The 27,067-nt window shown below is 44.6% G+C and overlaps 4 protein-coding genes across 7 annotated transcripts; 2 read left to right on the forward strand and 2 right to left on the reverse strand.

The window, feature by feature from the left end:
* Positions 1 to 5,172: 5,172 nt before the first annotated feature.
* LOC127765406 (heavy metal-associated isoprenylated plant protein 6-like) lies at positions 5,173 to 7,067 on the reverse strand. Its single transcript, XM_052290306.1, has 4 exons — positions 6,804 to 7,067; positions 6,408 to 6,670; positions 6,217 to 6,295; positions 5,173 to 6,094 (listed from the first exon to the last, which is right to left on the reverse strand). Exons 1-4 carry the CDS (start codon positions 6,922 to 6,924, stop codon positions 5,499 to 5,501), a joined length of 1,059 nt encoding a protein of 352 aa, XP_052146266.1. The 5' UTR covers positions 6,925 to 7,067; the 3' UTR covers positions 5,173 to 5,498.
* A 2,075-nt stretch (positions 7,068 to 9,142) lies between these two features.
* Positions 9,143 to 15,391, forward strand: LOC127768996 (transcription factor-like protein DPB). 4 transcript variants are annotated; one of them, XM_052294672.1, is made up of 11 exons: positions 9,146 to 9,651; positions 10,250 to 10,326; positions 10,436 to 10,479; positions 11,191 to 11,268; positions 11,342 to 11,488; positions 11,576 to 11,644; positions 11,818 to 11,916; positions 12,015 to 12,085; positions 13,651 to 13,751; positions 14,325 to 14,403; positions 15,260 to 15,372. In XM_052294672.1, exons 1-10 carry the CDS (start codon positions 9,335 to 9,337, stop codon positions 14,363 to 14,365), a joined length of 1,044 nt encoding a protein of 347 aa, XP_052150632.1. In that variant the 5' UTR covers positions 9,146 to 9,334; the 3' UTR covers positions 14,366 to 14,403; positions 15,260 to 15,372. The 4 variants fall into 4 exon arrangements, with proteins under 4 accessions (XP_052150633.1, XP_052150632.1, XP_052150631.1 ...); XM_052294673.1 differs by lacking the exon at positions 13,651 to 13,751 and having other exon boundaries at positions 9,143 to 9,651; positions 15,260 to 15,391; XM_052294671.1 differs by lacking the exon at positions 15,260 to 15,372 and having other exon boundaries at positions 14,325 to 14,808.
* A 2,309-nt stretch (positions 15,392 to 17,700) lies between these two features.
* Positions 17,701 to 19,740, forward strand: LOC127766031 (peroxidase 44-like). The gene is made up of 2 exons (XM_052291037.1): positions 17,701 to 17,955; positions 18,059 to 19,740. The coding sequence occupies exons 1-2, from the start codon at positions 17,740 to 17,742 to the stop codon at positions 19,286 to 19,288; spliced, it is 1,446 nt and encodes a 481-aa protein (XP_052146997.1). The 5' UTR covers positions 17,701 to 17,739; the 3' UTR covers positions 19,289 to 19,740.
* A 2,173-nt stretch (positions 19,741 to 21,913) lies between these two features.
* On the reverse strand, positions 21,914 to 26,790 carry LOC127768603 (4-coumarate--CoA ligase-like 1). Its single transcript, XM_052294216.1, has 6 exons — positions 25,697 to 26,790; positions 24,127 to 24,319; positions 23,647 to 23,789; positions 22,850 to 22,917; positions 22,609 to 22,711; positions 21,914 to 22,216 (listed from the first exon to the last, which is right to left on the reverse strand). The coding sequence occupies exons 1-6, from the start codon at positions 26,729 to 26,731 to the stop codon at positions 22,100 to 22,102; spliced, it is 1,659 nt and encodes a 552-aa protein (XP_052150176.1). The 5' UTR covers positions 26,732 to 26,790; the 3' UTR covers positions 21,914 to 22,099.
* Positions 26,791 to 27,067: the final 277 nt, after the last annotated feature.

The following is a 27,067-nucleotide window of genomic DNA, read 5'->3' on the forward strand; positions in this document are numbered from 1 at the left end:
GATTATATCCACAGAATTTTGGTGGGCTGGGCTGAATTTTTCGTGGGGCCTTTAAGCCTTTTGCATTTGGGCTCAGGTAGGCCTATCACTTCTGTCAAATCCACTTCGGAATTTCCGGCCGGTTTTGGATTTTAGGACGAGTTTCACGAACTGTCAAGTCACGGAGCTTTGCTTAGAAGTTTGCAGGGTACAATGGTGTGTTTTCGTCCGAATTTCTTGGAATTCATCCGTTGAGATTTCAGCCACAAAAAATGTGAACTGAAAGTTATTTTGTTCGAGTATATGACAATATCTATGACACTTGCAAGACACAAGTTCTCTGCTCCTACTTTGGAACTTCAGTGACGGAGCTGCAGACAGCACAGTTGTTGTATATTAAGAGAGAAATGACGTGATACTATTTCGGAAATGGAATGGGCCGGTTTGATAACATGGGCCAAAAAATAAGGTCTGTTTAGATTATAACTAAATAAACCTTATCAAATTTTAGCAATACCTAAGATGGCAATATTGCCAAAATTTTGGTAGGATTTCATATGTATTTACCAAATTTGGCAACAAACTAGATGTATACATTTTTTTGGCAACTTTAACAAAAAAAAAAATAGTATGTTTGAAAATGGCATCAATCTGAACAGCCCCTGTATATCCTGTTTCATTTTTCCTAACTGAATTGTGAAGCCGCTGCGAGTTTTACACCTTTTGCAGCACTGTAAAGTGCAAGGTCTAGCTAGTTAATTTGCGAAACTTCAAGTAAACTATGGTGAAACTTCGATGCTTCCCTCGACACTTTTGCCTGAAATTTGGATGGACGCATTTCGTCTCCTCATGTCTGGATCAAAGCATGCGACATCGCGTGCAACAACACATGTGCGTAAAGCGTCTGTGGTGACCTACAATTCTACAAAGTTGGAGCGCAAAGAACACTCATCAGGCCGTAGTGTGCTCTGCTCGTGCAAGAATGTTTTTCTTCCACTTTCACTTTCTCCACCAAATCCTCTCCTGCATGTATGCAGCAAACCTGATACAAGTGATGATATGTCTGAGGAAATAGAGGAACGAAAGTGATGTGTCAAGGGGGTCCATGCAATGCGAGCCACTTTGTTCTTTAACTTTAGCTTAAAGGACTTCTTTTTTGTTTGGCTTTCAACCCTTTCATCATGGTAGAAGAAGGGACAATAAAAAAGAAAGGTCAAGCTAGGGATATATTTTATTTGTGGTATTTTATTCAATCCTGGATTTTGGTGGTTCTGAATCCAAAGCTAAGGTCAATCTTAGAAGATAGTAGTATTTTTAATTGGAATACAAGCATAGTGGAGATCTAGAAAAGAAAAATTATATATTGCTATGGTTGAGGTATCGCAGTAAACAGTTAACACTATTATGAAGTTTCTTCAGATCATAGGAAGGTAAACACTACGTCATGATCAGCTGACATTTTGTGTTAGTACGGGTGCCTCTGTTTTTTTCCCTTCTTATCTCTATCGCCCAAATTGTTGCTTGGAAAGTCTAGATCACGCCAAATAAAACTGTCTGAAACTCGTACGCTGGTTTGGAGCTTATTGTTAGTCAAGATCATTGTGTGGTACTAATTGAAACTTTGACCTCTTCGTTGTGATGTACGATGCTGAACTCAATGGTGTTAGTTAATGCGTCAAATCATCTTCTGTGATTTATCTAGCGAATTCAAGGAAGTACAGTTGAGACTTCAGGACCAAGGCCTCTAGCCACCGGTTTCTGACTGTGTGCAATTTGATTACAGATTTCAATAATTTCATACAAGTAGCCCCCATAAAAAAAGAAAGAACTGCATGACTTGACTCTTTGTAATCAGCAAAGTTAACAATAATAACAATTAACAAACGAAGCCAAACAACTGGCATAAGGTTGTGTTTAGTTCCACGCTAAAATTGAAAATTTAAAGAAATTGGAATAATGTGACAGAAAAGTTAGAAGTTTGTGTGTGTAGGAAAGTTCGATATGATGGAAAAGTTGAGAGTTTGAAGAAAAAAGTTGGAATCTAAACAGGGCCTAAGAATGACGACGATCTTGCAGTTGGTAGCAGGAAAATAATGTGCTGCAATACTAGATCAGATCAGTAACCAGTTGATTGTTGGCCTCGCAAGTTAGTACTGCCACTTACCTGCAGGCCACCCACATTCAGATTCAGTTGGTCACTTGAGCCAAAAGTTTGTGATCTGGCCACTCTCACGGTCTCACCAGACCTGAAGCTGCCAGGATGAGTGAAAGAATGGAAGAAATGGTCCAGGATCATGGTTGGCAGCCACTCATCCAGCATATGCAGGTATGTGGCACACACAGAAGCTACCTGCCATCAGGGAAATGGCTGTCAGAAAGTGGACAAGTTTGGAGTGCCAAATCTGGGATTAAAGAAGGCCCAAACATGTGATTAAAGGGTGAAATGAGCAAGGCCCACTGCCCTTACCAAAGTCTGAAACTGTCTTTGTTTCTTTCCTTCTTGTCTTTTGATAGATTCCCTAGTGAATAGTGATCCCCTGTTCTTTTTATTGCGGGTAAATAAAAAAGGGAAACATAAAGAAGAAAGAAGAAAGTCAAAAGGAAATTTGAGCTAAAGAAGAAAAAGGTTTTAAAGGGCAGTGCAAAGATTGCCTTTCAATTTAGGCGGGAGGTTACATGGATCATGTCTAGTTGCAATCCAATTCAGACAGAACCTGAATTCAGTTGCAGTGACATTTCCATGAAAGTTTCTCAAAAAAAAAAAAAAAAAAAACATGGGAGCATTGAACTATACTTAACTTCACTGCATTGCGCAAACGTAGCAGACAGTTAAATTTACAAGACAAAGGCCGTGTTTAGATTCCAACTTTTTTCTTCAAACTTTAAATGTTTGGACACATGTATAGAGCATCAAATGTAGACGAAAAAAACAATTGCACAGTCCAACTGTAAATTGCGAGACGAATCTTTTGAGCCTAATTACGCCATGATTTGATAATGTGATGCTACAGTAAACATTTACTAATAACAGATTAATTATACTTAATAAATTCATCTCGCAGTTTACAGACAAAATCTGTAATTTGTTTTGTTATTAGTCTACGTTTAATACTTTAAATATGTGTCCATATACTTTAAAAAATTTTGGCACACGAACTAAACACAACCAAAGTGTTGTGCTTTATGACGGTCTGCAAGTACTATTCAAATAAGAATATAAGATCACCGGTGACCGGTCGGTTGGTTGTTACTTTCAAAATTTTGATTTCCTTGGAAAATTAGCACGGTTGCCAGCTCGATTCAGGTCAATTTGTCCAAAGATCCGACTAGGACGAGCTGACCAAACCAACAGTATTCATGATCTTGTTTGAATATTAATGTGTTTCTCATCCAATGAGGCTGGAGCAGAGAACAGAACGACCCAATGACATGGCGATGTTATCCTCACAGCCAGTGATACATATATTATTTTTAACATTTCCCTAAAATATAACAGCACCGTATTGCTGCCATATTATGATATTATCGAATAATGTAACATGCATGTAGATAAAATTAAAAAAAAAAAGTCCAGTGCACAACGACCGGCATTGCAATCCGGTCAGGTGATTTTCAGACCAAATCTTCCGATTCGTAAACCCACGAGGCAAAAAATATAAAAACAATTTGCGTAATCAGGGCGGCAATGCGGCATGCCCCAAACCATAATTAAAGAAAACACCGACTCAATTATTCAATTAACTAATGGAAAATCAGCACACCGACAAGAGATTCATATCCAGCAGTTGTTCGTACAGGATTAGGTTATCCACTACTTCCAGAAATTAAATTGCAGTCCAACATTTTCCAAGTTTCAGCTTTCAGAAGTCCGTGTTTTTCTGACATGTTGCCTGAGTTAATCAACGCCATATTTAATTGCCATTTGGGAGAATATTCTTAGTCAGGCACACGTATGAAGACAAAAACAGAGCATGAAAAAAAAATAGTTTTGCTGTGTGTTTTGTTTCCTCCATTTGGCAACGGATCAACGATGCAACAGCATCAGGGATTAAAAGAACTGCACAAATTAATTAAGAGCAGAGGCCATCGGAATGGATAACCTTCGGATATATAAGAACAAAATGATTATTAGGATTTCCATGTGAGATTAGACAGTGGAAGAAAATGATATTTAAGGATAATTCACCAGGAAGGTTTCAATCAGGTACAGGACATGTGTCCCCATGGAGAGAGACCATACCCCTCTGACCCTGTACTCTAATCCCGGGACTAATTGTTCGTAGTCTAAATATGCTTAATACGGTCATATTCCAAAGCTAGTGCAGTCTAATCGCTTTCTTTATTCTCTCATCAATTTTCGCATTCTTCAAACATGGGCGTGCTCATGACTAGTGATTTGGATTGCTTCAATGGTAGGTGACCGTGTGGCACGCCAAGCCTGCAAAATGTGGGCGAAAAGGACGTGGGCATTTCATTCCGGATAACGAAGACCTTGATGAACATTGTTGACTCCCTGTCTGGAACGCTGAAATTTTTTTGTTGTTTTTTTTCTTATTCCCATGTGAAAATTGCACAGAACATGTGTAGATCACAGAGCTAGAATTGCTGTATACAAATATTGCCGAGGTGATATTTCACAAGTTGCAGGTAGATTAGAAAATGCAGTTGTTCTGAAATGGTCTACGAATCAGAGTTAACGTAGGAGTAGTAAAGACGAAAAGGTTTTTGGATTTACCGACCCTTTATTACTGTCTCAAATGTCAAAAGGGATGTGAATGATGGTAACGACGGCCTGCACACGCATGGCCAAAGCTTCACATCGAAAAAGATGTGTGTCTTCAATTATAAAACTATTAATCGACGCAATAATCTGAAATTTGAAGATTAATCGCAACGGCAATGCAACCAGGTACTCCGTAGCACACAGAGAACATCAAATAATATCGCGGAGAAGACTTCTTACACACAGAGCTGGGAGAATATCCGAATCCGAATCACCGACATAGCTATCCGTCCTCGTCGGCGCCACGTCGGACGGGGAAGAACGAGATCAATTTTGCCGCCACGAATCGTTTGAAAGAAAATTAAACTACTCCGCGTTTGAGGAAACTTTTCTTTGTCCCACACGAACAGCACAAGACCAACGAAGATTTAATCATATATTTTAATTTATAATCGCCTGGTTAAACACCACGTCTTTGATGAAAAGCAACGCGACCAAGACAGAACTAGTCCACGATTCAACCAACATCTCTGACTAGGCACGCATTTTGCGACCAAAAGTTCATCACTCCATCAGTCCATTTCATCCGCTAATACTCTAGTTAAATCAAATTTCGCTTAACCAGTCAAGAATTGATCAGCACACTACAACAGAAGGGGTAAGTTTGGACAAAAATTGATCGAAAGCATAACAACACGTTTGGTGGATGCCTCTGATCTTCTAAGTCTAAAGTCCTCAGTTGGTATGTACATGTCGTCAGATTGGCCTCTGAGCTCTGTCGCCGGAGACATGGCGATCACATCACCGAGCAGGCGTTGGGGTTCTCGTCGCTGAACAGCTGCGGCGCCGGCGACATGTCGAGCTGGTACGGGTACGGCGGGTACGACGGCGGCGGCTGGTAGTTGCGGACGTCGTTGGGGTGGGGGTGGTAGTAGCCGTAGCCGCCGCCGCCGCCGCCGCCGGCATTGGGGCTGGCGTAGCCCACGCCGTCGCCATTGCCGCCGCCGTAGTACTGGTAGTAGCTGGGGGGAGGTCCCTGCTGCTGCGGGTACGCGAAGTAGCCGTGGCCGTACGGCGAGACGTGGTACGTGCTCGCCTCGGCCGGCGCCGGCGCCATGGACGCCGCGGCGGCGGCGGTGGACGGGCCGGCGATCTCGATGCTCTTGCCTTTGTCCTTCTTGTCGCCGCCGGCGGCGTCTTTCTTCTTCTCGCCGCCGTCGGCGTCACCGCCCTTGTCCTTCTTCTTCTCGTCTTTCTTGCTGCCGGGCGCCACGGCCTCCACGGCGCGGTTGAGCTTCTCGGTGAGATAGGTCAGCATGGCCGGCACGTCCATTGTGCCCGACACCTTCACCTCATCCTTGGCATTGCCGTCCATTACCACTTCCTTCACCCCTGACACATAGCAAAAGCCAAAAGGCGTCAGTTTTGGAGCCAAAGCAACAAAACAAACAGCAGAACGAGAGTAGTACAAAAACTGACAGAGGAAAGATTAATTAAAAAAATAAAATCCTCACCTTTGATCTTGTAGATGCGTCGCCTGATGCGGTCGGCGCAGCCATCGCAGTGGAGGCGAATCCTGAGCAGCACCGTTTCCTGTAACAACAAAGCAGAGAGACATTTTGAGTTGTCAGGTCAAACGAGTAGTTGGGAGGAGCAGAGAAGCGTATGCGTATGGCGTTGGTAGGGTTGCCTCTTGTGTACCGACCTCTTTGGGTTTCTTCTCCTCTGGCGGTTGCTTCTTCCCCTTCTCCTCTTTCGCCTGGGCGTCCTTCTTCTCGCCGCCATCGTCCTTGACGGCCTTGGGCTCGGCGGCGGGTTTCTTGGCGGCGGCGCCACCGCCGCCGGCGGAGACAACCTCGACGGGCTTCTTGGTCTTCGCCTCGATCCTCGCCTTGAGCGCGGCCGCGTCGGCCGTCCCCGCCACGACGACCGTGTTCGTCGCCACGTCCGCCGCCACCGACTCCACCCCTGCGATCCCAGACACAACCCAAAAATTCAGACACCCAGACACCAAATCGAACCCCCCAAAAAAGGCTCAAAAAGAAAAAAGAGAAAGAAACGAGAGGCGGCAGCGGCGAATAATCGAGACCGAGATGAGTACCGGCCAAGTGCTTGATGGACTTCTTGACCTTCTGCGCGCAGCCGGCGCAATGCAACTCCATCCTCAGCACCACCGGGTCGGCGGTGGCGCCCGCCTTCGGAGCAGCCTTCTCATCCCCCATGGATGGATTTTTCCAACCTCCTTCTCCTGTGCTCGCCTCTGGAAGTCTGGAATTTGAGATTTTGAGTTCTGACGAAGCGAATAAAATGGCGGCGCTGGGTGAGCGGGGATAAATAGGGGGAGGGAGACGAGACGAGGAAGCGGAGGCGAAGGCGACTAGGCGACGGAGACGAAGAAGAAAAAAAAAAAGAGAGAGAAAGAGAAAGAAACCGTAGTGCGCCGCGGTGGGGTGGGTGGGGCCACCCTGTCAGTCCGCTCGCCCGCCCGCCGTGCGGATCCGTGTACGCGTCGGGCGCAAGTTTCCTTTCAGTGGCCGGTAATTTCCCACCAGCAAAGCCAGCCTGCCTGCCGCGGCTGGTGCTTTGGCTTTGGCTACGGTCACCTGCGATGTTATGTCACGTGGCGTCATCGCGTAGATTTTGCTGGTGCCTTTGCTGCTGTGTACTCCTACGTAGCCAGTGTACTGGACTTTAGTACTAGTACAGTACTTGCCTTAGATAGGATCAACAGCTGTTTGGTTGGATGTCACCGACCAGATACTGTTTGGTACTCCACAACTCAAATTTGTACAGTACTACCTTGTCACAATGTTCGAGTTTCTGTGCGGCCACGGCTCATACGTGACAGAGATACAGTACTGTCCTTTCTTGCCACGTAGCTTCAGAGCAAAAACTATGGTAAAACACGGTGATCAATCAAGTAAATGTTAGCATTAGTTGATTTTTTTTTTTTTTTGAGAAAGGAGTCGTTGATATTTCCAGTCAGAGGAGGATGGTAATTGCAACGGCTTTGGTTCCCCTTTTCTTCAGTCCTCGCGTACGACGTTTTCCCTTTAAGGGAACCACACGTACGAGGCGACGATTTGTGCGACGAAGATTATCGTGTGCCGTGTGACGATCGCTGTGACGATAAGGTGGAAGGCGACATGTGCCGAGATGGTCGTGGGCCCTGGCCCTTCCCTTCTTCTTTTTTCTTCACTTTTCTCGAACAAAAATGGGCCCTACGTGCGGGAGGCGGTGTACGTGCGGGAGACGGAAGCCGCGCTCGCTTTGGATTTTGGACCAAGTAGGGCCCATCAAGGGCCCAAGTGGGTGTGGGCCCACGTCTCGGAAACCGGCGAGCCGTTGCAGCGACGCGCGATGGTTCAGTTTCTCGAACGTTCTAGAACTACTAGTACTGGCTTGCGATGAGCTGGTGGGTTGGATAAGAACGACCTAAGTTGGTGGGCTGCCGCGTGCGGCGGTGAGGTCGGTTTTGGGCTGACGTGCCTAACGCTGTGCCACTTGGGCCGAAAAAACGCTTTTTTTATTCGGCAATTCGGTGTATTTTAAAAAGACCTAAACGCACGTGGTGTTATCCATGTGTACTGGGCCTGTATTGGGTTCAACTGGAACTTTGGGCCTGAATTCAACGTGTAGTATGACTTATTAATAACGTTGTTTATTATTATTATTATCAAGATAATGGAAGTATATAGGCTTTACAACTTCTCTAGGAATACATGCAAATCAGCAATAGGATTTGAGCTTTAATGGATAAAATCATGCGCTAATAGCTTTATCACCATTGTAGCCTACTTTTTACTGATAAATAAATATTGATTTTGAATTTATTGGCCATCTATCTATACATCTCCCTGCCCTCTTACACATCTTCATCCTCAACTCTAGCTTCCTCCATCGCCAACCCACTCTACGCAGGTGTAGCGGCTTGCTTAATGTTGCCGTCGTCCTCGCTCTCCCACCACTACTACCGAGGGTGGAGGATTGAGGATGGAGGAATAGAGTAATGGTTGGCACTTGGGAGGATATTGCATTGAGGATGGAGGTATGGAGTAGTGGTTGGGACGTGGGAGGAAGGAGAAGGAGAGAAATAAAGTGATGGATTCCCCGAAAAAAAAGTGATGGATTGATACATGGGTCTCACTGTTATAGACCCAAATGAAAAGTGTAGATGAAAAAACTGTTGTATGAGTAACGAGTCTGGCTTACCAAATAGCCAAATCAGGAGAGGAATTAGCTATGTGAATAGTTGGAGAGGCTGATTTCGTTGGAAATGCTCGCGCTTCCCAAGTTCTCATTCCTACTAGGCTTTGGGTTCAGACGATGAGGCCACCTGGCACCGCACTAGGCTTTGGGCTCATTTCAGGCGCCGGCAGCCGGCGCGTCACGGAGCCGAAACCGCCAAATTTCATAAGCAAAAAAAAAAAAAAAAAAAAAAAAAGAAGAAGAAGAAAGAAACAAAAACGCAAAGAGGAGAAAAGAAGCTCGTCTCCGCGTCTCTGCCCGCCCTCTCGTCGATTTCTCATTTCTTTCTCTCCCTCCAATTTGCCCCCTCTTTGTCGTTTTAGGGTTTCCGCGCTCCAACTCCTCCCCAATTCTGGTCCCCGATTCGCGCGATCTCGGCCACCCATGGTCTCCGGCGTCGCCCACCGGCCGGACGACGACGGCGGCCGCGCCGCCTCGACGTTCCAGCGCCCGCCGCAGCCGGCCGGCGCGCGGCCGTCCCTGGCCACGCCGCCGCCCTCGGGCGGAGCGCAATCCGCTTCGACGAGCGGCGGGAGCGCGGGCTCCCCGTCCAGCCGCAGCGAGCAGCATGTCCCCGCAGCCGCAGGCATGGCGGCGGGGGCGGCGGCGGCCTCTACTCCGATTAGTGAGAATACCTTCCTCCGCCTCAACGACCTTGACATCCACGGCGACGATGCGCCTTCCTCACAGGCTCCAACGAGGTCAGCGTTTGGTTTGCCAGTTTTCGCCGCGGGGTTGCGTTTTTTTCCCAATGTTATTACAAGATTTTAAGATTTTGAGAATTTGGTTGGTTTTTGTTTTTCTCTGTAGCTGTACGCTACTTAAAATGCTCCGGAGATGCACCGGGTGGTTAAAATTGTCCGTAGTGTTGTAATTAGCTGTGTTTGGGCTGCAAAATGCTTAGGGAAGTGTATCCTGCCATCACTTTGATGTGTGGTTGCAAGTATGATTTTCTGGGGATGCTTATACGATTATGCTCTGTAGGTTTACCTTGCTGAAAGTGTTAATTCTATATATATACGGAGTAGTTCTCATCTGTAGTCTATTACACGTGTATACTGTACTCACGATGATCAGTAAAACATCAGTCATGTGACCTCTTTTGCTACATAGATTCCAGACTGTAGAACACTGCTGTTTGGATGCCAGTGCATGTTTTTCTGCATTATGAATTTGGAAGTACGACTTGGCAGAAGTTCTCTACCTCTTAAGGCTCCTTTTCAAAAAATAAATCCCTTCATTGTTATCTAGTTTTGTGCATTTGCAATAAGGGTTTTTGCTATGAATAAAATTATGCAGCAAGAAGAAGAAGAGAGGAGCACGAGCAGTTGGTCCTGACAAAGGTGGCAGGGGGCTGCGCCAGTTTAGTATGAAAGGTGTGTTAAATCCCATTTCTTCCCTATTAGTACACCATTTGAGTTTATTTATAAGCACCACAAGTATGTGCTATAAAAACTCATGATGACACTGTTTGTTCTTTTGCAGTTTGTGAGAAAGTTGAAAGTAAAGGGAGAACAACATACAACGAGGTTAGTGCTTTCCTCTTTCTACCGAGTTCATGTATCTTGTTCTGAGCATCTGATGGCATCATGTACGTGGTCACATCACATGGATTGAAGCAGCAAATTGAGATCACAAATGTTGCATGTGTCAGCTCCCTGTTTCTTTGCATAGTTGTCTTCTTGTTAACTCTATCCTTGAAGATTCAATCAGTTATTTCAAGAGGACTTAGGCTATGTATGCAATGTAAAACCTAATAGCAATATATGCACAGGGCAGGACTGTCTATTACTCCAATAAGCCAACATGTTCATATTGTCCGTCCACCTGGTGGTATTGTCAAACAATTCATTATCTATAAAACTGCCATGTTCTGCATCATGATTTGGGGCTATAAAATTGGTAACTCACTCACATGTCTTATGTAACACTGCTGTTTGATCAGCTTGCTCAGATCTTACTATGGTGATGTGTTGTAATATGTGACATCCACCATATTGATCATTGTAAATCCGCTATACATATCACCCTCTTCTACTGTTATATTTAAACTAACAATCTGTCTTTGCATCTATTCATGTTCATGTTTGGAGTTCCTCAAAATTGCTAAAAACTATCATATTTTGTCTCTCTGGCAAAAAGTTGTAATAATTTTGGCTATGCATTTGTTGATAGTTTTCAATGTTTACCCTTATTGGTGAAGTCCAAGTCTCATAGTCCTTCTGACTTATCTTTATCAGGTGGCAGATGAACTTGTTGCCGAATTTGCAGATCCCAATAACAGCATTTTGCCAGCAGATCCAGATAATCCCAATGCAGTTGAGAAATGACTTACCTGCATCACCAATTATTTCTTAAGTCAGTTGTATGCTCACTTTGTGTTAAATGCAGCAACAATATGACGAGAAAAATATACGGAGAAGGGTTTATGATGCTCTGAATGTTCTGATGGCTATGGAGATTATATCTAAAGATAAAAAGGAAATTCAGTGGAAGGGGTTGCCTCGAACCAGTATAAATGATATTGAAGATTTGCAGGTTTTTCGTCTTCTTTTCCCACTGGTTATCGACATTTGATGTACTTTTGGTAGTCATATTTATTTATTTATTTATGCTCTTTTACAGACGGAACTTGTAGGACTGAAAAGTAGGATTGAGAAGAAAAATACATATTTGCAGGAGCTGCAAGACCAAGTAATGATATAGCTCAACCTGCTTTTCTTTAGTCATGTCCAATGCAATATATAAAATGAACTGTTCTACTGAGCTAGCAGTGTACCATAGTCTTCAAATTGTGTGGCTTTAGTGGTAGATACTGTGATACACATAATGCCCTTACTCGGTAACATTGTTTTTGGCATGTTAAGTTTGTAGGTATGCAAAAGTTGATACAAAGAAATGAACAGCTATATGGTTCAGGAAACATTCCCTCGGGTGGAGTTGCATTACCATTTATCCTTGTTCAGGTGAATAGTTCATAAATTCTTTGTCTTCTATTCTCTTGTTTCATGGCACTGTTTCCTGCACATGACTTCAGTCTAAATGACAAGAATGAATCATGCAGACACGGCCTCATGCAACTGTGGAAGTTGAAATATCAGAAGATATGCAACTTGTACATTTTGACTTTAATAGGTAAAACAAGAATCCTGTTATTCTCTCCCATCTGGTCACACCTTTACAATTTATCTAGCAAGCCACACCTTTCTCTTTCTGTTTCCATTTTTCTATTCTTTCATGATATGATTGCAGAAGGTCCTCACTGGAAGGGCATCCTCTTATCTCATTTAAATTCTGGCAGTGGTCTTTTAACCCTTAAAATATAATATAATTCACTCTGTAAAAAAGAACTAAAATCTCAGCTGCTATATCAAATTTGGATGGTAGAGATTTTGGTCTCCAAACCTCTAGTGATGGGACGGTACAAGCGGAAGTGTAAATAATGTGACTTTTGAAAAGTGTTGTTAGCTTTTATTGGTTGAGCTAAGTCATCTAGTTTTAGTCCAATTACAGGTCGCAGGTCCTCATTATCCTAGTGACATTTGCCATGTCACTAATTCTTGAATAATAGGGAGACATTGGCATCCTAAATTGGGAAGATGAGAGCCCAAGTGTGAAATTCATTTTACTTTTCTAAAAGAGTAAATTGCATTCACGGTACAAGAATTTGTTAGGTGGGTGCATTCTAATGTAAGAACTTGAAAACTGAACAAACTGGCTCACCAACTTGACTAGACGGTGCGCTTTTGGTCAAGGTGAATACCACATGGAATTTTCGGCCACGTTAGCAAGACATGTCATTCATGTAACATGTTTTTGCTTCTTCCTTCAAACGACAGATAGACTGAATGTTCATTTTAGCAAATATCCCCAGTTCAATGGTAACAATATCAAATCAAAAGCTCTATAGGTCTAGATTTAGCGTTGATAGAGGGCACTGTAATCTCTTGATTGATGCATGAATCAATTCATAGTTATACTGTCAATTGAACAATGAAACTAGACAGTAGAAATTTAGCTTGATCTAAATGGCCAACGCTTGCTTCGAGAAGACTAGCATCACCATCACCCGCCGCCACCACTGACGAAGCACACAGTAACATCTTTGAGTTAGCTAGCCTGTTCGATTTTTGCCTATATATTTCCAAAGTTTGATCATGCGAACAGGAATGATATGCATTGCCACATCTTGCCGTAGATGATCTAGCTTCACAAGATTCATAGTTCACCAAAAGTAATGGATCAACCTGGGAGTCGTGAATTCATAATAAATGGAAAGAAGCAGACATTATATATCATCTGGAACAATTAGAACATGAAAAATAGTCGGGAGTTTGTTTCAAAATTGTTGGGATGGGAGATAAGCGATTTGTGTGCCTGATGTGCAATCGACAGCGTCCCTTGCTGATGTGGCAAAAATATGTAATGTGGCCTTCACTTTGAACAAATATGCACCATATAGCCAAGTTAATGGACTAATATGCTTAAATTTCAAGTTCTAGTACTAAAACACGCCCACCTGACAAGTTCTTGCACCATGAGTGCAATTTACTCTTTCTAAAAGGAACTATCAAATGAATGAAACATATCAAAATATGCCTTTTATTTTTGTTGAAAGAAATAATTTGATATTGGTGCAGCCTCTTAGATTTCCCTTAGATCAGCGTAAGTTCTTGATATTTACATTTCTGAAACTGCAGCACACCATTTGAGTTGCATGATGACTCATTTGTACTGAAAGCAATGAGTTCTTGTGGAGAAGAACAAATCGACGGTATTCATGATCTAATTTCAAATGGAGGTGAGAGCTCAAGCATGCCAAATATTTATAGGCAGCAAGTGCAGCAACCTGCAAGATCAACTAATGGTACAGCTAGATTGCCAAGCTCACCCCCTATTCCAGGAATACTGAAAGGGCGAGTGAAGCACGAGCATTAGTGTAGTGTGTTTGTTGATTGTTGTCTGGCGTGTTTGGTTTATTATTTTTTATTTTTTTGTGTAAAGCGCCTGTAAATTAGTGGGCATTGGAAAAGTAGTTTGTTCCGATTTAACGCTGCAGTCTGATTGGTAGAGTGGCGGGTGCCCTGACCAGACCTGTATCACTCCCCGAGTAACTTCTAACCGGCTTTTAATCTGTTCCGCCATGGTTGAGAAAAGACGTCTTTTAACGTCATGTAATTGTTTAAAGCATTTTGAAGTAGTTAGCATTTGATCTGAGTGAAATTTCAGCCTTTTGCATGCTTATTGTAGGCATATACATTTGTATTGGATATTTGCCTTAGTTATATGATATACTACTACTTGTCTTAGCAAAATTTTCCATACTTCTATATCGATCTGATTCCCTTATTGCCTTTTGGTTTTGGCTATGAAGGAAACAAGGGAATATGGGATACACGAACAACTTCTTTGTGAACATCTTTACACGCTGGTGTGATTATCCTCAACTTCAGGTGACCAGAAAAAAACTGCAAATGCATCTCGGTTGAACAATCACACGTTCACACTTCATTAAAGCTTTTGGAGTGGTGGTTCTCTAGGCCTTTCGTCCGCCAATCAGCCAATGTATTTTGAAGAGTCCACCAATTTTCCATTGCCATTAGAGCAAGTTTAATAGTATAGCCAACTACTAGCTTCAATTCATCTATAATCAATCTAATAGCTCATTTATACAATACTTACATACTACACTATTAATATCTGGTTCTATCTGTCATACACACACTGCGTCTTGGAGTCCGTGCAACAGCTGGCTACAAATCTGTAGCCCGCTACCTTTCTCTCTCCTCATTTATCTACTTAAAATATATTTGCAGCTGATTTATAGCCTGCTATTGTACCTGGTCTTATGGAAAAAGGGGAAATTTCTAAGTTTGTTTATCGACAAACCATCGATTCTAAGAAATACCATTGATACTAGCAAAATATCCATATGTTACAACGGGCTCTAATTATATTAAATGGGTTATCAGCTAACTAAAATTAATCATCATTCTCCAGCTCTGATTAACGATGATATAATAATAAATTATCACTTTAAAACTCTGGTTAAAGATGATACGATAAACAATGTATTATACTGTTCAGGAAGCAAATAGTAGCACATAAGATAGGTGGAAGTGACAAAACCATTACCACTAATAAATTTTATGATAATATAGATAGAGATGTAAGTTCTACAAAATACCATGGTATAAGCTATTTTCTCCTTTTGTTATTTTTACCATCGCCGTTCAATCAACGTGAGTTGCCTTCCGTTAACCTTTTCCTTTTTCTTTTTTTTTTTTGTCAACGTGAACCTTCGGCAAGACCTTCACCCAGGCTGCCGTCGTTGATCCAGGCAGTTGATCTACTGAACTCCCGATGCCCCAGCGCCGCCGCCGCGGGGCTGTGCCCCTATCCGCCTGTGTGTCTTCCTTCGACGGGCGGGTTGGGTTCGAGGGACGGGGGCTCTGGGTGGCGTCGCTCGCGGAAAACGCGCGGCCGCTGGGCACAAGCCGCCTCGATAGTGCCTGTGTGGTGCTCTGGATTGTCTCTGGGAGCGGCGATACTGGCAGCCAACTATGGCTTCTTCCCCACTGAAGACTGCAGCTTATCGACGACGATTTGGCCTTCTATTATGGGTGCCTTATTTCACGCTAAAATTAGAAGTTTAAAATTGAAACGATTTGACAGAAAAGTTAAAAGTTTGTGTGTGTAGAAAAATTTTCATGTGATAGAAAAGTTGAAAGTTTGAAGAAAAAATTAAGAACTAAACCAGACCTACGCAGAAAAGTTGCATCTTCGCAAATGGGAGTGGTTGATTGAATTTGTTGGAAGGCGTGAAGGAATTTCGAAGGGGGTAAGAGTTGTGCTCTTTTTTTCTTTCTGATTGCTGCATTGCATTCACCTATAGATGGCCAAAAGGTCCGCCCGGCACGGCCCAGCCCAGGCACGGCTAGGCACGGCCCACCAGCCATTGGACCGGCACGGCCCGATCGACACTTCGTGCCGGGCCGTGTCGGCCCATGGGCTGCACCTCCCGCCCAGGCACGGCCCACCAGCTATCGGGCCGTGCCGTGCCGGCCCGAAGGCACGGTGGCCCATCGGGTCTTTTTTAAAATAAGTCTATTTTCCGTCCCTCCTCTTTAGGCTTCTACATATGTGTAGCTAAAATAAGTCTATTTTTTATCCCTCCTCTTTGGTCTGACATATGTATAGCTAAAATTTTTTGTCCCTCCTCTTTGGTCTGACATATGTATAGCTAAAACAAGTCTATTTTCCATTCCTCCTCCTTGGGCTAACATATGTATAGATAAAATAAGTCTATTTTACATCCTTTTCTTTCGTCCAAGGCATATAATATGTATATTTTTACTCCCCTATTTTTTTTTGTATCGGGCTTGGCTGCCGGCTCATCGTGCCGTGTCGGGCCGACCCAACGTGCCGGTGGAGTGGCCCAGGCACAGCCCGGTGCTGTGCTTGGGCCGGGCCAAAATGCCATGCCATGGGTCGGGCCGTTGGGCCTCAGGCCTTTTGGCCATCTATACATTCACCTCTACCTCCTCGAAATTCCTGGTTTTGTTCGTCTTCTCTTGTTGTATCCATTTCCTCTTGTGATTTTTGAGAGGTGATGGTATTTTTTAAGAGACATTGCTGATGGATGTTATTTTCCGAGGGAACGGGCAGGGTGCTCCCACATTTCACTATAGAAGAGAAAAAAGAGAGTTATAAAAAAATAGATCTAAAAATCTCACAACGGCATGGTTAATTTACATAAAACCGGCGAAAATCATGCCGTTGACATACTGAACTAAAGAACAACAATCCAATAAGGAAAAAACTCCTAAACAAAGCTTTAAGGACATGCTAACAGAACGACGACATCGCCCAATCCAAACGAATATAAGGTTTTCACCCGGAGAAATCTTTTGATGTGGAGTTGAACGAGGACTCCATAGCAACGCCTTCAAAAAAATGAACAGCGTCAGAGGATGTCGCCGCCGCTAGCACCGTCAAGCCAAGCAAGACTTTCACCTTGGAGTCCTATCCAACCATATGTCACCTGTACATCGAAACTACTTGCACTATGTACACCACCTACACACCACAACGACCCGCACCACGACTGGACAGCGCTGTTGATGACCCGCTCCTCCACCTAGCCGGGCCGCTGAGCTTCACCGAGTCGTGGAGCTGAACCATCGCTACCACCAAACGCCACCATATAGGGACCACCATAGCACCTAGATCCGGATCTGGATCTGCACCGTTGATGTAATTGCCGTTAGAGTTTCAATCATCCCGCCACGATAAATGTATTATTTATCCTATAGCACTTAATGGAGAGATGCTAAGTACTAACGGAATATTAACGACGATGATATTTTTGAGACAAATTAAATCGCTGATGCAATGACATTTCATGAAACTTAGACTTGTCAATATTTGAAATTGTGTGCTTGTCAATTATATTTATTTGGATTTTCTCTTGATTAATTATGCATCCTCCGTTCCTCCAGCCGATCGATCGTCCCGTCGGTACACCAGAAAACGACCAGAAAACATTTTTTTTTTTGAACAAGGTAACGTGGCTATGCATGCCGAGAAGAGCTGAGGGAAGCAGGAAGAAGCATCCCCTGCTATTATTACACCCCCAGAAGTCGAAAGGCGCGATAGCCATGAACCGTCCAGCGCACGCGCGCGCCTCGACCGCTCACTCCTCTCCCGCGCTGACCACCTCTGCATGCGCTCTGTATAAGCACGGCCCGCAACGAGCCCCACCATTGCACGATACTGGACCCCTCGTGATGGACACCCGCCTCCCCCTCCTCCTCCTCCTCGCCGGCGTCGTCGCCGCCGCGGCGCCACTGCTCGCCACCGCCCAGCTCTCCGCCGACTTCTACTCCTCCACCTGCCCCAACGTCGAGAAGGTCGTCTCCACCGTCATCGAGCGCAAGTTCAAGGAGGACCCTACCACCTCCGCCCTCCTCCTCCGCCTCCTCTTCCACGACTGCTTCGCCAATGTACGTTCACGTTCTACGACCTTGCCCGCCGCCGGCAATGGCGGATGCTGACTTGCATGTGATGTTGGATGCGTGCGTGCGTGTGCGTGTGTGGGTGGTGTAGGGATGCGACGCGTCGATCTTGATCGACCCGCTGTCGAACCAGAGCGCGGAGAAGGAGGCGGGGCCGAACATCTCGGTGAAGGGCTACGACATCATCGACGAGATCAAGACGGAGCTGGAGAAGGAGTGCCCGCAGGTGGTGTCGTGCGCGGACATCGTGGCGCTCAGCACGCGCGACAGCGTGCGCCTCGCCGGGGGCCCCAACTACGACGTGCCCACCGGCCGCCGCGACTCGCTCGTCTCCAACCGCGAGGAAGGCGACTCGCTCCCCGGCCCGGACATCGCCGTCCCGAAGCTCATGGCGCAGTTCTCCGAGAAGGGGTTCAGCGCCGACGAGATGGTCGTCCTCCTCGCCGGCGGCCACTCCATCGGCAAGGCCAAGTGCTTCTTCATCGAGGTCGACGCGGCGCCCATCGACCCGACCTACCGCTCCAACATCACCGCCTTCTGCGACGGCAAGGACGGCGACAAGGGAGCCGTCCCCCTTGATCCCATCACCCCCGACGTCGTCGACCCCAACTACTTCGAACTCGTCATGGACAAGAAGATGCCGCTCACCATCGACCGCCTCATGGGGATGGACGCAAGAACGAAGCCCATCGTGGAGTCCATGGGTAAAAAGACCGACCAGTTCGACGCCACCTTCGGCAAGGCCATGACGAAGCTCAGCGGCATGAAGGTCATCACCGGCAAGGACGGCGAGATCAGGAAATCGTGCTCCGAGTTCAACAACCCGGTGAACACCGACGACGGCCCGTCCGTCATCCGGATCAGCTCGCTGAACCCCGAGGAGATGATGGGCTCCTTTGCGCCGGCCACCGGGAAGTCCCCCTCCGCCGCCTCGGAGTCCAGGAAGGTGGCACCAGGCGGCGCCATGGAGGAAAGGATGGCGGCCGGTGAGGCGAAGACGGATGCTTCAGGCGGCGCCATGGCGGAAAGGTTGGCGGCCGGTGAGGCGAAGACGGCTGCTGCGGCCTCCGAGGATGAAAACCAAGCGGCCGGCGATGAGGCGGCGGCGGAGGAGGAGGGGACCAAGTCCAACAAGAAGAAGGCCGAGCGGGTGACCGCAGAAGTACCTGCCGACGAGGCGGCGCCGGCGGCAAAGAAGCCGAGGGCGATGGGCGGACAGTCGTTCAGCATGGCCGGCGCCGGCGCCGGCGGCGAGCCGGCGAAGAAGTCGACGGCGATGAAGAGCCAATCCTTCAGCATGGCGAGCCAGCCGCAACAGTAGACGAAGAAGAAGAAGAAGAAGAAGAAGAAGATGCCGCGCTGCTAGCTGAGCCGTTCGCACGGCGGCCTGATCGAGCGCGCATTGCCATTTATCGTTTTTGATTTTCTCACTCTCTCTCGCCTGTTTGTAGAAGGGACGAGCATGCTACTACCGCTAGTTACTAGGCTTAATTTTGCAAGTAATGTCGTGTCGAGTTTTTTTTAACAGCGACCAAAAGCTCGATGATATTTTCTCTTTTCATTTTCCCTTTTTTTTTGTCATTCTTGTTAAGAATTCGTTGCCAACTCAATCTGGCTGGCAAATAAAAGTGTATTAAATTTCCCCTTTTTATATAGAGAGACAGGTACACAATTGTAATTGTTTTTTTTAGATCAACCAATGCATGTGAAACGATATACGTGCTACTACCATGTAAGCTTGGCCACCGTTTCTTCCACCTCATTAGTTCCTAAAAAGTCAGATTGTGAAATATGATTTTAAAGATTATTTTAGGCCGTTTTTAAAGTCGTCTTCTTAGCCATGAAAACAAGGCTGGTTAACGAAAATGATTAATCTTAAAATTCTAAATGAGATGCAACTTTTCTTCTTTCTTTTAATGAAAAAAAAACAATGGCAAGCGGGTTACAAGTGTTTACTCTAGATTCAGATGGACATTGACTAATTTATTTATGAAAAATATTTACACATTACAAACAGGGACTAGCACAATTGGAATTGGAACATCTCATCTCACTGTGGGATTCTGATCAAGACGGAGTAGATATCAACCTAAAATAGAGTACCTACGCAGCTAGTCTAAGTTCAAATCTTTCCTTTGGATAGAGTGCTATATAGCAAAGTGAACTTATTCTTAAGCGGAGTAAAATTGCACCGATTTTGATAGACATCTATGCCGTCAATAGCTCAGGAGCGCACACACGTGACTAGAAGCCCATGGAAATTAAGGCCTAAAAGGCCAAACTACTGTCCATGAGGGGCCCGCTAAACCACGGCCCTCTCGTGCCGGTATTCGGCCCATCAACTATTCGGTCCGCGCCACGCGCACGGCATTTTCGCTCGTGTCGCGCAAGAGGCATGCACCCCTGCTGCTCGCAAGCTGCCTCCTCCCGTTTCTCGCCGGCCGGTTTCCCCTCTCGGATCTCTCCCAAGTCACAAGCACCGGCCCCGTAGAAGAGCCGAGGAGCTCGTCGATCAAGACGCCTGCCTACACGTACGTCCTCCACGATGACACGTGCAGCCAGGCTGCCAGCGTAGCACACATCGCTACCTCTACCTTTTGCCTCCAAACAATTGTCAATCACATGCATCATGTGTTTGGCATGGAATGAAATGATTGATGCGCGAGTCTCGTACTCCCTCTATCCCATAAACCTAACCAACTTAGAGCATGTACAATAGCGCCGTTAAGAAGGCTCCAAAACTTATTAATCAGCCTAATACCAGATTAGAGAAAGAAATCGCTGGGAGAGAAACAAGCGGATGCTTGTTTTAGCGCCGGCGCTTGCACAGTGCCCCACGCTGTATCGGTCATGGGAGATGAGAAAAAATTTGTTATGTAGGTCCCACACAAAAAAAACTTGTTATATTTAATGTATGTATGCTTTAAGAACAGGTACAATAGCAGGTTATTAGCTAGCTATAAACATATTTTATGGAGATAAACGATTAGAGAGAAGAGCAGCAGGCTACAGATATGTAGTCAGCTGCAGCACGGACTTCAAGACGCAATGTGTGTATAATAGGTGGGACCATATATTAATAGTATAGTAAGCAACTATTGTATGAATTGGCTATAGATGAATTGGAGCTAGTAGTGGGCTATACTATTAAACTTGCTCTAACCAAGGCAGCTTATAGCTAACTTGTAGTTAGCTTGTTGTATGAGTTGGCTTCTTAAGTTAGCTCTACCTTGACATGACAAAATTTTGGAGCTTACCGCTTGCTGCACTATTGACCTTGCAGGGATGAGACATTCATTGGAGAGCTAATGTCCTATTCCTAACTAGATTGGATTTTTGGAACGGAATAAGTTGGTACTTGTAGGCTCAATGCTAGAGGATAGTGTCTGTGTTCGTTTCCCCCAGTTAGGAACTAGTGCCCTACGTACGGAAAACGGAGCAATCCATTAGCGTGTGATTAATTAAGCAACTTTCATATAGATTTTTTTTTTTACAAAAAACACACCATTTAGCAGTTGGAAAAGCGTGCGCACGAAAGGGATTGGGTTGGGAACCCTAAGGCCGTGTTTACTTCTTGGGTGTAAAATTTTTAAAGTATACGGACACACATTTGAAGTATTAAACATAGACTAATAACTAAACAAGATTATGCCTGTAAATTACGAAACGAATTTATTAAACCTAATTAATCCTTCATTAGCAAATGTTTACTGTAGCACCTCATTGTCAAATCATGGCGCAATTAGGCTCAAAAGATTCGTGTCGCAATTTACACGGAACTATGCAATTGGTTTTTTTTCTATATTTAATGCTCTATGCATTGTCCAAACATTTGATGTGATGTTTTTGGCTAAAATGTTTTAGATCTAAACAAGGCCTAACTAACAAACGCAGCCTAAGTCAGAGCTTTTTTTTTTCTTTAGTACTATATCCTTTCCAGAGTATGTTATCTTGAAATTGGCATTTATGTTCCATTATTATAATGCACAGTATGGCGGTTCCATTCTGATACATCATACATTCACGTGGTCTTCACAATGCTACATAAACCTTCGCGGACAAGTTTTGAAAATGGCTGAATCAAGGCAAAACATAAGCACGATTGATTCCCAAAGAGAAGCAGATTAATTTGCTACAACTTGGATGATCTCACTTGGGCGATAAGCTGCCTTCTCAGAATCTTTCCTGAAGCTGATTTGGGCACGCTGCCCACAAAGGTAACTCTCTTCAATCTTTTGTAGTACGCCACCTGATAATGCAGTTCATTAGTGAAATATATTAGCACCTTTGTGTCAAAAAAAAAGTATATTAGCACCTAGGGTAGTATGCAGTCGATGGAAAACACAAAATACTTGTTCATTCATGGATTGCAAATGTTGGATGCTAATACCAGTGTTTGGCCAGCACAGCAAACTATTCTTGCTATTTAGATCTTGGATTTTTACCAGGTACATGTATAGTCAAAGTGGGTAGAACTCTCTAAGAAAAATATGAATGAAACTCGATGTACTAATTGATGCTCCATGTTTCATTAACATTAGTATCTGGACGAGCTTTACCCAAATTGTCTCATGCTGCTAAAAAGTTCCACTAGTCTACAATCCCAATTAAACAAGGTTCCAACTTCCAAATCAGCCTCACCTGTTTTTCAATAAATTTTTGGACATCAACTTCTGTCAATGAACTGTCAGGTGACCGAACAACATAGGCAATGGGAACCTCCCCAGCTTTAGCATCAGGAAACCTTGGAAACAAGTAGAGCTCCGTTAAGAGACAAGGCACAACAGAGAGAGAACGATCCAAAACAAGAATGTTGTAACAAGCGAACAGTTTATATCATAAGGAGCAAGAAACACTTAAATTTTTAGGTGGTTCAACTTACGGGATAACAACAGCATCTAGAATCTCTGGATGAGATAGAAGTAACCCTTCAAGCTCGGCAGGTGCAATCTAAAGAAGTAAAATAAAGGAGATGATTAGCTATTTCCATATATTGGACAAAATATGACGCGTGCTCAAGCAAGACAAAACACAAGCATTAGGTTGGATTCCTGTTATGATTGTTATAGTGGATACTAAAACAAGAAGGATCTTATTCAGACAACTCCCATCTATAAATATGTGCTTTGGTAAATGGTAATAGAGAAAAGGCTTTTCAGTGTATTGTAATCTCAGTAGATGCAATCTATCAGTAGAGTAAACAAAAAAGACAGGAAATTCCATAAAAAGAAAAGGTGAGGTTATGGTATGCTCAAGACAAAAATGTTAAGATACATGACGAACGGAGCCCAGAAATAATCCTATATCATTCTCTCTTTGGTGTTCTGATTGTAACCAGCTCTATTCTATATGATTCTTTCTTTAGTGAATGGAAAGAGCTCCTGCTAAGCATTTTTTTAATAAATAAATAATATATGCACGAAATTATTCTAGTAAGCCACGACAATTTCAGAAGGTTTGGTGTGCTATATCAATCTATCCTTGCGGCAAACTCTGAATTGATCCTATATGTATATGATCTTTCAAGTCTGCTTATAAAACTCATCAGCACGAGATTCAATGACATAATTTACATAGTATTAGCAAGGGCCCTGATGTGACTAACATAAGTAGAGGGGCTGACCAGAAAATTTTTTGGACAAAAAAAAGTATTTAGGGAAAAAGAATCAATTTCTTTACCTGGAAACCTTTGTACTTAATCAGCTCTTTAAGTCTATCAACAACAAAAAGCTGGCCTCCTCCGTCGAAGTATCCAAGATCACCAGTGTGCAACCACCCTTGCTTGATTGTAAATTCAGTAGCTTGCACATTGTTGAAATACCCTACAAACGCAACATTCAGATAGGTAAGCAATTGTTTTGTTCTATTATTATTGCAGGACAGAATGCATAAGATATATTGGGATCTATTGTCAGTGAAAAATAGTGAGGTCTAGTAGGTGGAATATTTTCAAATATTTTTTGTATGCTCGACATCACTAGTCTTTGTTAAATTGTGCATTGTCAATGACTCAATGTACAATTGAAAACAAAGAATACAAATAAATAGCTACAGTTCCATTGTAATATGATTATAGTATTAGACTGATACTGGTATTTGAAATAGTTATTTTGAGAACCAGTGTATAATAATTGATCAAATGTATAATTCAAATTTTACCTTGCATTACATTTGGCCCTCGAACACAAATTTCTCCTACTTGATTGGGCGGTAGATGTTTTAATGTCTTTATGTCGACAATCTTTGCCTCAACTCCTGAGACAAGCGTGCCAGTTGACCCAAATTCACGAGCCTGTCCTTTTTCTGGGTACTCGAGCGATATGATTCCACAAGTCTCAGTCATACCATAACCCTGAAAGAGGAGCATAACATGCCATACAACTTGAGATATAAAATTCTTAACCTTACTAGTTGATTTTACAGATACACTGTAGCATCATGGAAGAAAAGAATGCCACCACACTAATCATGTTCCCACAAGGAGTGTGGTGCAACAAACTACCAAACCACTTTAAGATAGTTCTGTGATCTTATTGCAGTGGTTGCTTAGGTGCTAGACCATGACGGTGTATGTCTTTTTTTTTTTTTTTGACCAAAACTGGATTACGGAAATAAATCCAGCCTCTGCATCAAAGATGTATCCGGACAATGTTTATTACAGTTATGTCAACAAAAAGGCCTTAGCTGTCATAAGTTGCAGTTTGAAGACACACTAGAAATGCCTGCACACCTCTTGAGTCTAGAACAGTTGGCTACAGACCAGAAATCACATCTTTTAGAGCAAGTTTTTACATCTTGACAAGTTGTCTTGGTGTTGGCCTGTGGACCACATCAGACTGAAATTAGCACATACAATATACCAAATTGATCCAAACAGATCTGATAGGACTAGTTTACGAATGAACCAGTTCAATGCCAACTGCATTAGGCAAAATATCCATTATTATTCAGATATTGCAAGTTGACATTCTTAATTTCCTATCACCAACACACACGCGAACACACTTTAAGGATTTAAGTATAAATATAGAAACAAAAAGAAATTAAATGTCCTTTGCCTCAATGAAGTTATATTTATAGGACAAAATTGTCAGTCTCCCGCACTTAAAATGTCATTTTCCAGCTTCTATCGAATCAATATTTTTTTAGAGATTTTTTACACAGCCTCTACATCCAACCGGATATATGCAACCTTTTTAAATTAGGAACTTAGCCTATCAAACAAGGAACTTAGCCCTCAAATAACACAATCTGAAATTCGCTCCTATGCAGATTTGAACTCAGGACCTTGGGGTGCTACTCAGGTCACTGCAATCACTAGGCTACATGCCCTTTCACATATGAACACTATATTACGCCCTGGAAGGCACAACCAAGATCAGACCCCACAAAGGCACAGCCAAAGAAAGACTTAATTTCGTAGTCATTCCAAATCAAACCAGGTATGTCCTTATAAAACGTACGGTCAGAACAAATGTTGTTATGAATTCACTGCCCAAACGTAACTCTGAACCATTATTTCGTGTTAGGTTTGAGGAATGCAATGGGTTGGTCAATCAATGACTTGACTAATCCCATCGTAATCACGGGATGATGCCATGATGGATCAACCTATCCTGTATGGATTGACACCTCAAAGCAACCAACCATAAGCTAATTTCAACAATTCATCAGCATATATTATGAAAGTAAACAGTGAAAAATATCAAATGTTCAGTTCAATTAGTACCTGAACAATCTCACTGTCCGGGAATTTCTTGGCCACGACCTCCATCACATCCTTGCCGAGCGGCGCGGCGCCGGAGCCGATGAACTTGAGAGAGCTGAGATCGTACTTACCGGCCTTCCCGTGCTTGGCGAGCGCGATAATGACCGGCGGCACGCAGAACAGGTGCGTGACGCGGTGCCTCTGCACGGCCTCCACCAGGGAGTTGATGTCGAACCGCGACATGGCGATGATGGCGTTCCCGCGATGCAGCTGCGCGTACGTGATGACGGACAGGCCGAAGATGTGGAACATGGGGAGGAAGCAGAGGAACACGTTGGGCCCCTCCCGGCGCTCGTCTTGGTCGGAGGTCACCATCCTCGCCGCGGCGATGAAGTTGCGGTGCGTCAGGATGACGCCCTTGCTATCCCCCGTCGTGCCCGACGAGTAGAGGAGAGCCGCCGTGTCGCTCTGCTTGATTGGTGGGCGGCGGTAATCCGCCTCCTTCACGCCGGCGACGAGGTTGGTGTAGAGCGTGACGGTGGCGTCCGGAGGCAAGGAGGCGGCCGCGGCGTTCGCGTCGTCGTCGAGGAGGATGACGGGGAGGCGGAGCCCCGCAATCTTGGGCACCAGGGCGGAGATGGTGATGACGAGCTTGGCGCGCGCGTCGGAGACCTGCTTGGCGATCTCCCGCGGGGTGTAGTCCGGGTTGACGGTGGTGCAGACGGCGCCGAGGGCGGTGACGGCGAAGAAGCAGACCGGGTAGAGCACGCAGTTGGGCGCGAGGAGGAGCACGGCGTCGCCGGGTCGCACGCCCGCGCGGGAGGAGAGCGCGACGGCGGTGGAGAGGACGGCCGACCTCAGCTCCGCGAAGGTGAGGGCGCGGCCGCCGGCGGCCGCGTCGGCGAGCGCGAGCGCGGAGGGGCAGGCGTCGGCGCGGCGGAGGAGGAGGTCGGTGAGGGAGAGGCCCGGGTCGGACGCGACGGGCGCGGGCGGGCGCAGCGAGCGGTACACGCCGTCCGCGCCGTAGCCGGCGGCCGGCACCGACGCGCTCGCCATGGCTTCCCCCGCCTCTTGGGTTTGGTTGGTGCGGGAGAATAGGAGGGCTTTGTTGTGGTGAGTGCTGACTCGATAGTGTGTTGAATTGTACATTTGTAGAATTGTAGTACTACTCCTTTCCCAACTTCTCTTTTACTAACTTCACTTTTCCAAACTTTTCATGGGCATATTTTTCAAATTATCGAATAATAATATATTTTTATATAAACTTTTCACATATAAATTAGTGTAAAAACACATATTAATATATATTTTAAAATATTTTAAACTAATATTTACTTCATTCGTTTCGAAATAAGTGCACGCCTCTAATTCAAATTTAGAGAATTATACTTA

Source organism: Oryza glaberrima, chromosome 3 (assembly GCF_000147395.1).
Source record: "Oryza glaberrima chromosome 3, OglaRS2, whole genome shotgun sequence".
Taxonomy (NCBI): Eukaryota; Viridiplantae; Streptophyta; class Magnoliopsida; order Poales; family Poaceae; genus Oryza; species Oryza glaberrima.